Below are 12,752 nucleotides of genomic sequence, written 5' to 3' on the forward strand. Positions count from 1 at the left end.
GGTTAAATGTTGACCTGTGTACTGTGGTGATAATAATTATGTTAGTTGCCAGATACTCTTGTAGTGACAATGGGAAAGACAGATATAAATTTTAAGTTAAAAGCTCATTAGAAAACTGTAGATATTGTGCACTCATTGCAGTGGATTACCACAGGAATTGCAGAAATCGAACTATAGAAATTCTGTAAACAAGGACTGACTGTAACATTTGCGTTTGGTAAATGCACAACTACTTCGTAACATTTTTCAAATCATTAGTTGCAAATGGCAAAACAATAAAAATTAACCAGGAAAGTCAACACAATTACTACTGGAACAGATTCTTTTTCCTGTAATCAAAAATTACCTAGACAAAACAATGAAGTTCAAGTTGCTGTGTGTTCTTTTAAAAACATATAATTCTAGAAGTAGTTCTGCATTATAAGTTACATCTCATTGCTGGTTTTGATTTCTGGAGAAAAGTACTTGATTACTCCAGGGCTAGGTTTTCACACTGTGTAGGTGAAGATTCAGTGTTTTATCTGTATGTGAAATTGTACAAATTGAGGATTTCAGACTACAGCCTGCTTTGTTGATGATGACTTTTTAAATCAGATTTCTCTTAAGGAAAATTATAATTGAAGAATCCTGAAATACTGCTATTGAACTGAGAATCAGTGATATGACAAGGATGGTGCATACCTGGCTATAACCATGACTTTTAAATAACTTAAACTTTAAGTTGTTCTGAATATTCATGTCATGCTGAGAGTTGATTATTCTAAATAGCAGAAGTTTTTGCAGTCTGGACAGATTTTCTGCTTTGAATCCTTTGAGATGTTGGATCATACCTGATTGCAGGTACAGGTTTTTTTCCTTCTTCCACCACATGAAGGAAATCAGACTCCAGGACATATAGGATTTGTAGGTTGTGACTTTTTTCTTACTTAGTTCATTTACAGTGCAGAAAAACTACAGCTAAAATCACATCTATTGTGTGACTGTTGTACTTCCAATCCAGTCACCTTGAAATTGTGGAATTTGAACAAGAAGCAAACACAGAAACTGAGCAACACATAACATCTGCAGCAAATCCCCAGGACTGCTTCGGTGCAGTCACATCACAAAATTAGTTATTGATAAACAGGTTAAAAAAATATTTTGTGAAAAGGAAGGAGGAATGGCACTTGTCCTCTGCACAGATATACCGCTGAAACACTGACAAAACTGGCCTAAAGAATACAAGGACTGTTATCAGAAAGCACTTGAAAGAGAGCTGGGGAGCACTCATTCTCTATGTACTAATTTCTGTTTTCTCACTGATCCCCAGGGGGTTTTCTAATTCTCTGCTGGAAGATATCTCAGGTGACTGAGTTTGGAAAGAATGGTAGAATACCTCACCACAGAGTAGTGTAATGATGTTTTCACATTTCTGTCCTTTATTCAGACAAAAGGGAGCATTTGTATGTGAGCTACACTTTTAGGGGGGTAGGGAGTGGTAATTCCTGTCCTTCTTTCTATGTTTGGGAATTCTTGTTTGTGAACACAAGTGCAGATGAACAGGTTACAGTCAGATGCCAACATTTCCATGCTTATTTCTAGAGCTGTGTAATTTTTTTATTGCTATTTTATTTAATATTTTTTAGATTAGATAAGATGGACTTACAGTATTACTGTAATAATAATCAGTAGGGATATATTCATAGCTTTACTTAATTGTAAAGATATGCATAGGTGTTCCCTAAAAAATAATTCTGTACTAAATCCATACCATAATGAACAAAAAGGGCATAATTTTTAATTTCTGTTTTATGCTGTTTCTCTCCCAGGAGTCATTCGGCATGTTGGAGATGCACTGAAAGATCATGCCTCAAAATCTCGAGGGAAGATCTGCACCATCGGTATAGCTCCCTGGGGGATTGTGGAAAATCAAGAGGATCTGATCGGCAAAGATGTAAGCCCCATAGATCACCTCCAATATATATATAAATCTTCCAGTTATTTTTCCTTTCCTCTCCATCCCTCACTTAACAATTCCTTACAGAATTAATGTCTGCAGCAAAACATCAATACATACACAGGTTTTCCATTATGGTTGATACCAGCTTTGACATGGCAACAATAAAAATTTCTGCACTGTACATTCTTTAAAAATAAATTATGAAGAAATTTCTTTAAATACTATTCTAAAGTTTCATCCCTAGAACACTATGAACCCTGAAAAGTGCCTAAGAAAACACTGATTGCAAAGCTTGAAGTCTGATTTATTTTGAAACAATACTATAATACCTAGGTTAAATTCAGATTTGCAGACTGCCCCCCCTTTTAATATAGTCAGTCCTATACATTTTTATTACTGCAGTTGTGAAGAGTCTTATAAATGTATTGGACATGAAATCAGACCTCAAAGAATCGTTACTTCAGTCACCTTCTGAAGGGCGGAGTAGGTGTTTCTTGTACTCTTTCACATCATTCTCCTTTAAACCTATACTGTCACTCAGAAATATTACCCCTCTGATTTTAAATACATGAATAGTTTACTTACACTGGTTATGTGTTACCTGAAGCTTTTCTGAGCCCTATTTTTAACTCACCTCTGGTTCATTCCCAAGCAATCTGCCTGAGAACCAGTGGCTAACTTTGAGTGGAGAAGAGATATAGTCTCCATTCTCCATAATGAATGTTTTTCTTCTCTACATTACTCTAAGCCATTCTTCTCTGTATTTTCATCCATTAGCAAATTGAGGAAGGGAAGAGGTTCAATTATTGGTTAGGTCAGAAGGAATTGCAATGAGTACGAAGAAATCGATACAACTGGAATTCATTGCAATTCACTATTAAAGTATAGCCATTAGGCAGAATTGTATTACCATGGGTTTTTGTACTCTTAATACCACCAGTGCTTGTGTGATAGGGTCACCAAGATATACAAACAAGCAGGATGGAACTCTGAAGCAGTAATTCTGAGTCACTAATGAACTCTTCTGAGATGCAGCATGAAAGGTGACTAGAAGAAATAATCACAAAGATGAGGTGCATCTTGTTAAAGAAGTGTAATGTACACAACAATTTCAAATAAGTGGTCTTTACTGACTATGCATGGAGTTCTGGAAGCATAGTAAGAAGAAAGAAGGCAAGAAAGGACATCAAATTAATAATGAATTTTGAGACATTGTTATTCCTCCATTAGTTATTTCCACATGTTGGAAAGCTGCATACCTCTATACTCAGCTAGTCACCACCTGTGAAAGGGACTCTGGAGCCTTCTTTTACAGAAAGAGCTGAAGAAAGAAGTTGGTTCCCATGTGTTCCAGCCAACTGGAACAGCCCACCCGATTTCTGATTTCTCTAAGAGACATTTTCCTCTAAATATCTTTCCAATTTAACAGGAAACAAAGAAGTTGTATGCTAACTTTTTTTTAAAAAAAAAAAGCTTTCTGGTAAATCAAAAAAGGTTAATACTTAGTTCAATTATCAAACAGAAGGTGACAAAAGTTTAAAAAACAGTAAACAAATTTATCTAAAGTCTTCCATTAATGCAGCCACAATTATACGAGTAGGATTACAATTACAGGATCATCACTAGGTATAAAAATAGTTCTGAAATGTATCTGTGATAGACAAAACTTTTCTTCCAAACCTCCTGGTCCCTAATATTTTCATAAAATGGCATGATGCAATGATGAAGCACTTGTGGTTTTATCCATCTCTAATGCACATGTAATGATACTGCTTTATGCTTACCAATATTGAATTTCATCTTCCATTTTATTGCCTAGTCAGGCTGCTTTATGAAGACTTTTTTTAACTCTTCAAAGTCCACTGAAATACCTGTAAGTTTTTCACACTCTTATTAACCCCAAATCCCTTACAACTGTGTTGAACAGAACATGACCCAGCTGGAGGTAGGCCACTTATGTCACTGAATCTTCTTAGTAACACTCAGTCTTTGCAAAAATTAACTTTCCCTTCTTACTGTTTTCCTGCCCTTCCCCTCAGCTTTTCCTTACTAATCCCTCAAAGGTCTTTCTCTGTTATCCAGTATGTGCAGTTTCTTTAGAAGCATTTGGTGAGGAACCTTTCTGAAAGCTTTTTGAAAATCAAAGTGTACTATATTGACTGGCTCATTAGTGGAGAATGCTGTGAAATGAACCAAGAAGGGGAAATATAAATAGTACCATAAGCATGTAAAATGAATCATCATGAAGTGAGGAACAAAGGCCACAAAGGATTATGTGGGGGGTGGGGAAAGTCAACCAATAGTAAAAGGTCTGCCAGACTCCAGCATCAATGCAGCTTTATGCCTACATGCACTATGTCTAGTTAAATTATGATCAGAACTGGATTTGTCAAAACATACCCTTCCAGCATCAGACAGGTAGAGAAAATTGTCTTAGTCATGGGATTTGGGGAGTGGAAGGGGGATGGACGAGTTACTGCCATTGCACATGTCCCAGCACACATTGTCTCCCTGTGCCTTGTGTCAAGTCAGCTATGCTCAGCAGAACTGCACCTCTGCTAATGCTCCAGCTGTTGCCTGGCCTGTGTGAATCTTGAAGTCATAGCTGAGGAGTATTATTACATTTACCAGTACAACCAAATCAGTCAGCTCTTGAGAATCCCAAGGGTGTTCCTGAGAGCCATAAAGAGAACTGGCCAAGTTAAGCAAAATGTTACTGTTGTTTGCTATTTGTTATATTGTGGTGGTTAAAGATCCCTAAAGAGACTTGTCTTACTCCAGTACCATAAAAGCAGCATAGCAGAAAACAGTGCCCCTCTTAACACACTTCTAAACTATTCTAATTTAGAAACAAGAGAAAGGTAATTGCCTTATTTTCAATTTCCTGATAGAAGAACTGAGAAAGTAAGATAACTTGCTCAGTCTGGTCAAAAACTTGGATTATGAACAAGTTTCTCGCTACATACAGAGCCATTCTTCCTTTTAAAAGAGTGTGCTTTATGAGTCTTTGTAGCATACACGTCTTTCCTTCCAGAGTCTGTTCAGTCCTCATTTGGGTTTAATTTCTAGTCACCTCAATAGGAACAGTGCCTGAATTACAGAGAGAACACTGATTTTAGTGCTCAATTAAATAATTCAAATAAGTTTCATTTTTAGTCCAAAGAAGCTAGTATTTGAGACTTAAATCAACAGACGCTTTTATTGTGCGATTCAGTGAAAACAACATTTCCAGCACACGGTGATATGTCGTTGATGAGTCAAGATGCTGTAATATATAACCTACTAACCTAAATAGAATGCATTTTTTTAGTAATTAAAATTTTGAGAAAAAAAAAAAAACAAGTTTCTCTTACTGAACTACTTGAAACTAAAATTGAGCTTCTGTGCTGCTATGCTGAATCACTACAAAACCCATGACACCCACTCTTCCATGCCTGCTATAAAAGTCCTTCCATACTGGATCCAGCAGGCTGACATAAGAAGAAATTGCTAACTTGTCTCCAAATTTCTTGGGTTTTATTTGTCTCCCTTAGAGTACTGTTATAGTCGTGGATTATATAGTGTATTTCTCTCCCTATATTACTTCACTGATCGTTTGGTTACTTACACTCAGCAACTACAGTATGTCAAAACTGAAGCTCAGCAGAAATTCTAGAAAAAGTAAAATGTGTATTATTTTTAACAAAGGCTTTACCCAGTGAAAAGGAAGCAATAGTGGTCAGCTTTTACCATTTAGTGCTGCAGAATGCACAACCCCAGATATAAGCCTAATTTGTAGACTTGTGCATAAAGAGATGAAAGTGATACATAAAAGCAAAAAGTGTTATCAGAAAGAAAACTACTTTCTCACAGCAAATTTATGTTGAAATAATAAATACATATTTATTATACAAATATATATAACTTATATATACTATAATATCTATTATATTTTATATGTATCTTACATATGCTGTATATTATATACATTATATATATATCTCAACCCCTTTCATATACTCTGTGTTCCAGAATAAATTATATTTTTATTTCCTAGAACTCAGATGTTGGAAGCATGATCATTGCCAGTTGTAGATGTTCTTCGTGGACTTCCCTAATAACAGATGCCTGTTCTTTTGTACTGCTCAGAATATTCAGGAAAAAAAAAAATTAATAAAACTCAAGCAATGAATATACTGCTGCTTGCAACCTACTCTCCTATACAGCTGAAATAATAAAAATATTGTCCCTTTTTATATAGAAGCTAAATTTATATTAGACTAAACATAAGTTGATTGAACTAGTTGATTCGACACAGTTCCCCATAGAATTCTCACAGAAAAACTGGCTTCTCATGGCCTGGATGAGCGTAGGGTCTGCTGGATCAAGCACTGGCTGGATGGACGGTCCCAGAGAGTGATGGTCAATGGGGTTAAATCCAGCTGGTGGCCAGTCACAAGTGGTGTTCCTCAGGGCTCGGTGTGGGGACTATTTCTGTTCAACATCTTTACTGATGATCTTGACAAGGACATAGAGTGTATCATCAGAGAGTTCGCACATGACACCAAGTTAAGTGGGAGTGTCGATCTGCATGAGGATAGGGAGGCTCTGCAGAGAGACTTGGGTAGATTGGATCGGTGGGCCAATGTCAACAGGATGAGCTTCAACAAGGCCAAGTGCCAGGTCCCGCCCTTGGGCCACAACAACCCCCTACATGGCTACAGGCTTGGGGAGGTGTGGCTGGAGCTGTCTGGAAGAGAAGGGTCTGGGGGTTCTAACTGACAAGCAGCTGAACATGAGCCAGCAGTGTGCCCGGGTGGCCAAGAAAGCCAACGGCATCCTGGCTTGTATCAGCAATAGTGCGACCAGCAGAAGTAGGGAGGTGACAGTCCCCCTGTACTCTGCACTGGTGAGGCCACACCTGGAGTATTGTGTCCAGTTTTGGGCACCTCAATACGAGAGAGATATCGAGGTGCTGGAGCGAGTGCAGAGGAGGGCAATGAAGCTGGTGAAGGGCCTGGAGAACAAATCCTGTGAGGAGAGATTGAAGGAGCTGGGACTGTTTAGCTTGAGGAATAGAAGGCTGAGGGGAGACCTCATCACTCTCTACAACTACCTGAAAGGACATTGTAGAGAGGTTGGTGCTGGTCTCTTCTCACAGGTGATTAGTGACAGAACAAGAGGGAATGGCTTTAAACTGCAACAGGGGAGGTTCAGACTGGACATTAGGAAAAAATTTTTCACAGACAGAGTGGTCAGACAGCGGAATAGGCTGCCCAGGGAGGGGGTGGAGTCACCATCCCTGGATGTCTTTAAGGGTCGTTTAGATGAGATGCTGGGGGATATGGTGTAGGGGAGAACTTTGTAGAGTAGGGCTGGTAGTTGGACTTGATGATCCCAAGGGTCTTTTCCAACCTGAATGATTCTGTGATTCTGTGATTCTGTGACTAAACATAAGTTAGATATGTCTTTTGTTAAAAAATAAAGCCTGGCTTTCTCAGTCTGTTTCTAGATAATGCTCCTGCTTTATTAAAGACTGCAGTTTCAGAGTAACCAATTTATATGTTAGTGCATTTGCTAAATTTTATAACAGGAGGTAAGTGTATGTCATCAGTAGAGTTTTCTCTGAGATGCTCAATCGGTACAGCAGAAATCTGCAGTCTTGTTCTACTAACTCAGTTATATCTTCAGCTTTTTTGGATGGTGGAATAAGGAGGAAATTTAAAAGCTGGAAGATTGTATGCACTTTGGAGGGCAGGGTCACAACAGAGAAGTTGTGGTGGCATGGTGCAGGTGCTGGCATGAACTTCTCAAAATCCCTGGAAAATAACAGGCTAGACAACTTCAGGAGAGGTGGGGACCTTCCATGTTGTAGTGGATCACCAGGTAGTTATTAATAGTTAACAACTCGACTACATCACAACTCAATCATGTTTCAGAAGGATGAGTGTTATGCTGGAATTTAGTAACAGGGCTGATATACAACCTTGGAAATCATTCAGTTTTACAGCACTGGGCACAGGTGAGGACAATGTCTAGTTATAAGACAAGTCAAGCAAATAAGAGCAAACAGAAAGTGCAGAAAACATAACCAATGAGGAGAGCTTAAAGCTTAAAGAACTGGAATTGCTTACTATATATTACAGGTAAAGTAACTAAGGCTTATTTTCATCAGCACACCAGGTCCTGCCCACTCCTTTCTCCATGATCCCATCAGTAAATGCTTCATTATAAAGGACTTTACTCAGCCAGTACCAATTCCCTTCATTTTCAGAATACCACCTACCTCGTTGATATTATCAAAGGTTATCCAAACCATAAAAAGTGGGCATTCAAGAATTAACATCATCTTAGAATTAGTGTTTCCTTACCATTCATGTATATGAACAAACATCATATAGCTGTCAAGCTTGATAGGTATGTAGCCAGAACTCACCACTTTAAATGCGGTCTTTAAAACACATTCCAATGAGTCTTATCAGGAAGACAAGCATTCATATTACCTGCTCTGTAAATGTGTACCAGACAACACATACGTCAGACTGTCAAGATACGCTACACGTTTTCCTTAGTTCCTTCATAGTAATCTGAATAAGAGTATTAGCTTATAGCATGAGACTGCTTCCTTCTGTCTCTCATACTTCTTTATTTTTAAAGTGTCAGAAAGATTATGTTTTGCTTTAATTATTTTCTGCAGGTTTCAAAATAACAATAAAATTACAAATCTCAGGCAACATACTAGTAAGTGTATATTACTTCGTTGTTATTGGATTGGTTGTTTCCAATTTTGACTTGGTTTTGGTAGGTACTTTGCAGTTATCTTCCAGAAAGATGTTCTTCTTGGAGAATAAATTGAATTGCTGGGGAAGAAAGAGATCACAAATAACCATAAATAGTTCACAAGTTTGTTTCATTGTAGCTTTTATCCAGTGTCAAAGTATCAGTGCCCCCATTGCAGCCAGGTCGGGAAATAATTACTCTAAGGGCAGGTGTAAGGAAAAGAGATTCAGCTCCATCATTGCAAACTACAACTTGGGAAGCAGGCCTGGGGTGAAGCTGAGGACTGGCGTATTTGTAGCATGTACGGAGAATGTGGACCATGATGCTTCCAGGATCCTCTAAATTAAACCAGGAACCACTCTATTGCCTGGCGTACCCCAGAACAGTGAGGCTGCAGAGGAAGCTTAATTTGAACAACAACTGTATTCTTTTTCTGCCACTACTCTGAACACACTAAGTTTGTTGCAAATTCTTTGCCTTCCCTTAGACTGCTTAGATGCATGTGTTGGATCACATGACACACGTGTGCTTATTGTCCGTGGTGAATTACCCTGAGAGATTTTTCAGGTGCTCTCCCTATGTTGAGTGTCCCACAGGGACACGTAAACAGGGTATAACAGTGCTTTTAGTTCAAGCTTGCTGCCACCTCAGGGTGCAAAGGCAACTACTGGGGTTAACTAAACTCCTCATCTATTGACAGAATGCTCTCAGCCCATGCAGCATGAGTACTGCTTCACAGCATGGCTGCAGTCACGTTCATTAACCTATATTTAGAGGGGTTGTCTTGAGTATAAATGCTTCCTTTCAGCTCTGCAGAGGAAGATGCCAAGGGACATTATTCCCTCCTCTCAATGCATGACGACGATGAGAAGACATTAAAGTCAAAGTTTTCCCAACCTTTTAACTAGCCTGCAAAATGTAAGGGATTGAAAAGAACAAAGGAATGGGAACTGCGAGAGTGAGAAATTGAAAATCTGCTGAGTGTTGTGGAAAAGCAATTTACCTCAAGGAAATAACCTCAAAGCCTAGGATTTTCTTGCCTTCCTGAAGATTTGGCTTATCCTTTAATCAGGAAAAGGGTCTGACAGTGTGGTTTGTGAAATTTATTATTAAAAAAAATATTTCAGCTGTTGAACTGTGCATGCTGTGAACACTTCATCTTAAAATTATTGTATTTTCATTTTCACAACTATAAAATTTGTTAATAATAAGATTGACCTTGTAGCTAAACAGCAGACACAGAACCAAAGCATAGCCTTCTAATCTGCCTTGCAGCAGCATTACTAAATCAATGTGTGAAGCCTTTGGTGCTGCATTAGAAACATAGATCAAGCTGTCACCGTTAGAAAGTTTTGAGCTATGTCTCCTGGGGACAAGCTACAAGCTGTCGGTAGAATTGCATGCACAGAGGCTTGCAGTCATGCAATGAATGGGCGATTCAAGTCATTTTTCATATCAGATCTTGCTGGCCTGTGCCCTCTGTATATTGAGAGGTGGGACAGGTATCAGTTTTAAAAATCTGTAACTGTTTTATTTTATTTGATTCTTAGGCATGGAGAAAGAACCTTTTTCTTTCTGACTGTGGCATGGGACACAGGGATTCAGTGTCTGTAGAAGCTAGTTAATTAACATGTTCCAGCAGTGTATTGATATTTGTTAAGCTATATGCACCTGTAGAATAAATGTTTTATGAATGGGGCACCAAAAGAACCAGTATAAAAGAAAATTGAGTCAGAAGTATTACCTGTTCTCGTAGTGGAGTGCACTACCTTGCTGCTGGCCAATACCCTCTTAGTCTTCTCACACCTATTTCCTCCCTTTTACAAGATGAACAGCTTACAGAGTATCTTCTGTGTGACAGTTTGTAACAGCACAAAAAGTCTGTGGGTTTCATCTCGACATGCAAGTGTTGACCACAGTGCTGCAAGCATTCGCAAGTGAAATAATAGAGAGAAATATCTCTAGCCAAATAACTACTATCATATTTATAAAGAATTATGTCTCAGTTAGAGAGCTCTTTAGAATAACAAAAAATGAGAGAAGCTTAGGAAGAAATTAATATTTCTGTGTGCAAGCATTTTTGTCAAAACTTGAGTGTATACTTTTGTGTATTAAAAAGCACACAATTTTGTTAGATTTGCAAAATGAAAAATGCCAGAGCTGTGAAGAAAATTCCTTACAGATGAAGTATAGCCCAGCTGAGTTTTGTAACAAGTCACTTCAGTATTTCTTCAGTATTTCTTCAGCTAGGACTTCATTTTACAAATTATCGGAAGTTTTGTCTTTCTAGAAAACCAAGATGTATGCAAACAATGCATGGAACAATATTTCTAGCAAATGTCTCTGAATGATCAGTCAGGATCCCTTGACACAACACCGATTCTTTTGCCACATCAGTGCAGTCTTACTTATGTCTCAGGAGACTCACCAAAAGTAGCTGACAGCCAGATGTAGCCTAGAGCTATTATTTGGACTGACTGGGGGCTATGAGTGGGATAATGCTGCAATAATTTACTCTGTCTGCAGAAGTTTCTCCCGACGAAAACAAATCAAAGGACGTGTAACAAACTCTCCACTGAATGGAAACTTTCTAAAGCTGTTGAGAACACAAGCAACTGCCTTTGTAGTATGCTAAGAATGGGCCAATATTTTTTTCCAAGGAAGATGAAAATGTGGTGTAAGATCATGTGTACACCTCTCCAAGAGTGGAGCTCACCTGTATTGGTGTGTCTACAGAGGGCCTCCTGTGCTGATGGCTCTGAATGAGCTAGAACAAGCGGGCATGATGCTGGTTGGCATCCATGAAGGAAGAATCAAAGATTTCAATCAGATGAGGTGAAGGTTTACAGCAACACTGTTGAAAAACAGCAGCAGACAGGGTGTATAGTGTGTGCATGTAGTCATACAGACCTCTGGAGGACAGACCGTTAGATGTACTTAACACTGAAACAGTGGCCATTGGTGCTATTGAAACAGATTACCATGGAAAACCCTTTAAGCAGTGTCTGTGTCTAAAAGGTCAGTGTTTACAAGAGGTGGCCACACTGGTTTAAGTGCTAAGGTTATTTTCTACTTTACACATTGAAGACAGAAGTACTCGAGCGCAATACTTCAAAAAATTTTGAGTTTTTCTTTTGTATCATCTTGTCAGCTGGTGTGTTGCAATGTATTTAGTTCAGAAGATCTTTTCTGTTTAGTACTTTTTCTTTCCTCTGTGTCTAAAATGCAGGTGGTCCGACCATACCAGACGATGTCCAATCCCATGAGTAAGTTGACAGTGCTCAACAGTATGCATTCTCATTTTATTTTGGCTGACAATGGCACCACTGGTAAATATGGAGCAGAGGTGAAACTTCGTAGACAACTGGAAAAGCACATTTCACTTCAGAAGATAAATACAAGTAAGTAACATTTACTTGTATTGTTTTATAATTGCAATTATATCAAAGATACTTTGAGTTTAAATAGGCAATAAGGTCTATATATTCTGGGGAGTAGTTCTACTGTCTAAAATGGTAAGCATGAGCTAATAAAAGCAAATAATGGTGAACAAAGATGAGAAAATTTGATTTTAGTGTACTGTGAGTAAGGGTGCAGCACAAATAGCTGAATTTGTTTCAGACAATAGTTTCAAACAGGTTCAACTTAGATCTTTGGTACCCCCATCTCCTTAAACTGTATACAGTTCTGTTCTTCATTGGCAAAGAATACAGTGGAATTAGTAAAGATAGAGAAAACGGAGACAAAAAGTAAGAGAGCTTTTATTGATAAAGACTTTAAAGGTTGGAAGAGAGATGAGTGAGATGTATAGAGGTATATAAAATCCTGCATGGTTGGACAACTCAAGCAGTCCCAGAGCCACTGACATTTAGAGGCAGAGAGAGTATCCCATGGAAGTGTTACTATATGTTTGCACTATATTTATTAGTTTTTCCTAGGCAGCTGTCATTAGCCACAGCCAGAGGCAGAATATGAAGTTGGTCCTTTCACTTCATCTTTTACAATCATGATGATACATTGCACATCATGATCGTGAAGCCCCAGTTTTGTCTCA

The 12,752-nt window shown here is 38.4% G+C and overlaps 1 protein-coding gene across 1 annotated transcript in view; it reads left to right on the forward strand.

The window, feature by feature from the left end:
• The window catches only part of TRPM3 (transient receptor potential cation channel subfamily M member 3), a 307,424-nt gene that overhangs the window by 159,309 nt on the left and 135,363 nt on the right, over window positions 1-12,752 (forward strand). The window contains exons 5-6 of the mRNA XM_074855487.1: window positions 1,809-1,933; window positions 11,928-12,099. Coding sequence (XP_074711588.1) covers window positions 1,809-1,933; window positions 11,928-12,099 — 297 coding nt within the window. The remainder of the gene's footprint in view (window positions 1-1,808; window positions 1,934-11,927; window positions 12,100-12,752) is intronic.

Source organism: Strix uralensis, chromosome Z (genome assembly GCF_047716275.1).
Source record: "Strix uralensis isolate ZFMK-TIS-50842 chromosome Z, bStrUra1, whole genome shotgun sequence".
NCBI lineage: Eukaryota > Metazoa > Chordata > Aves > Strigiformes > Strigidae > Strix > Strix uralensis.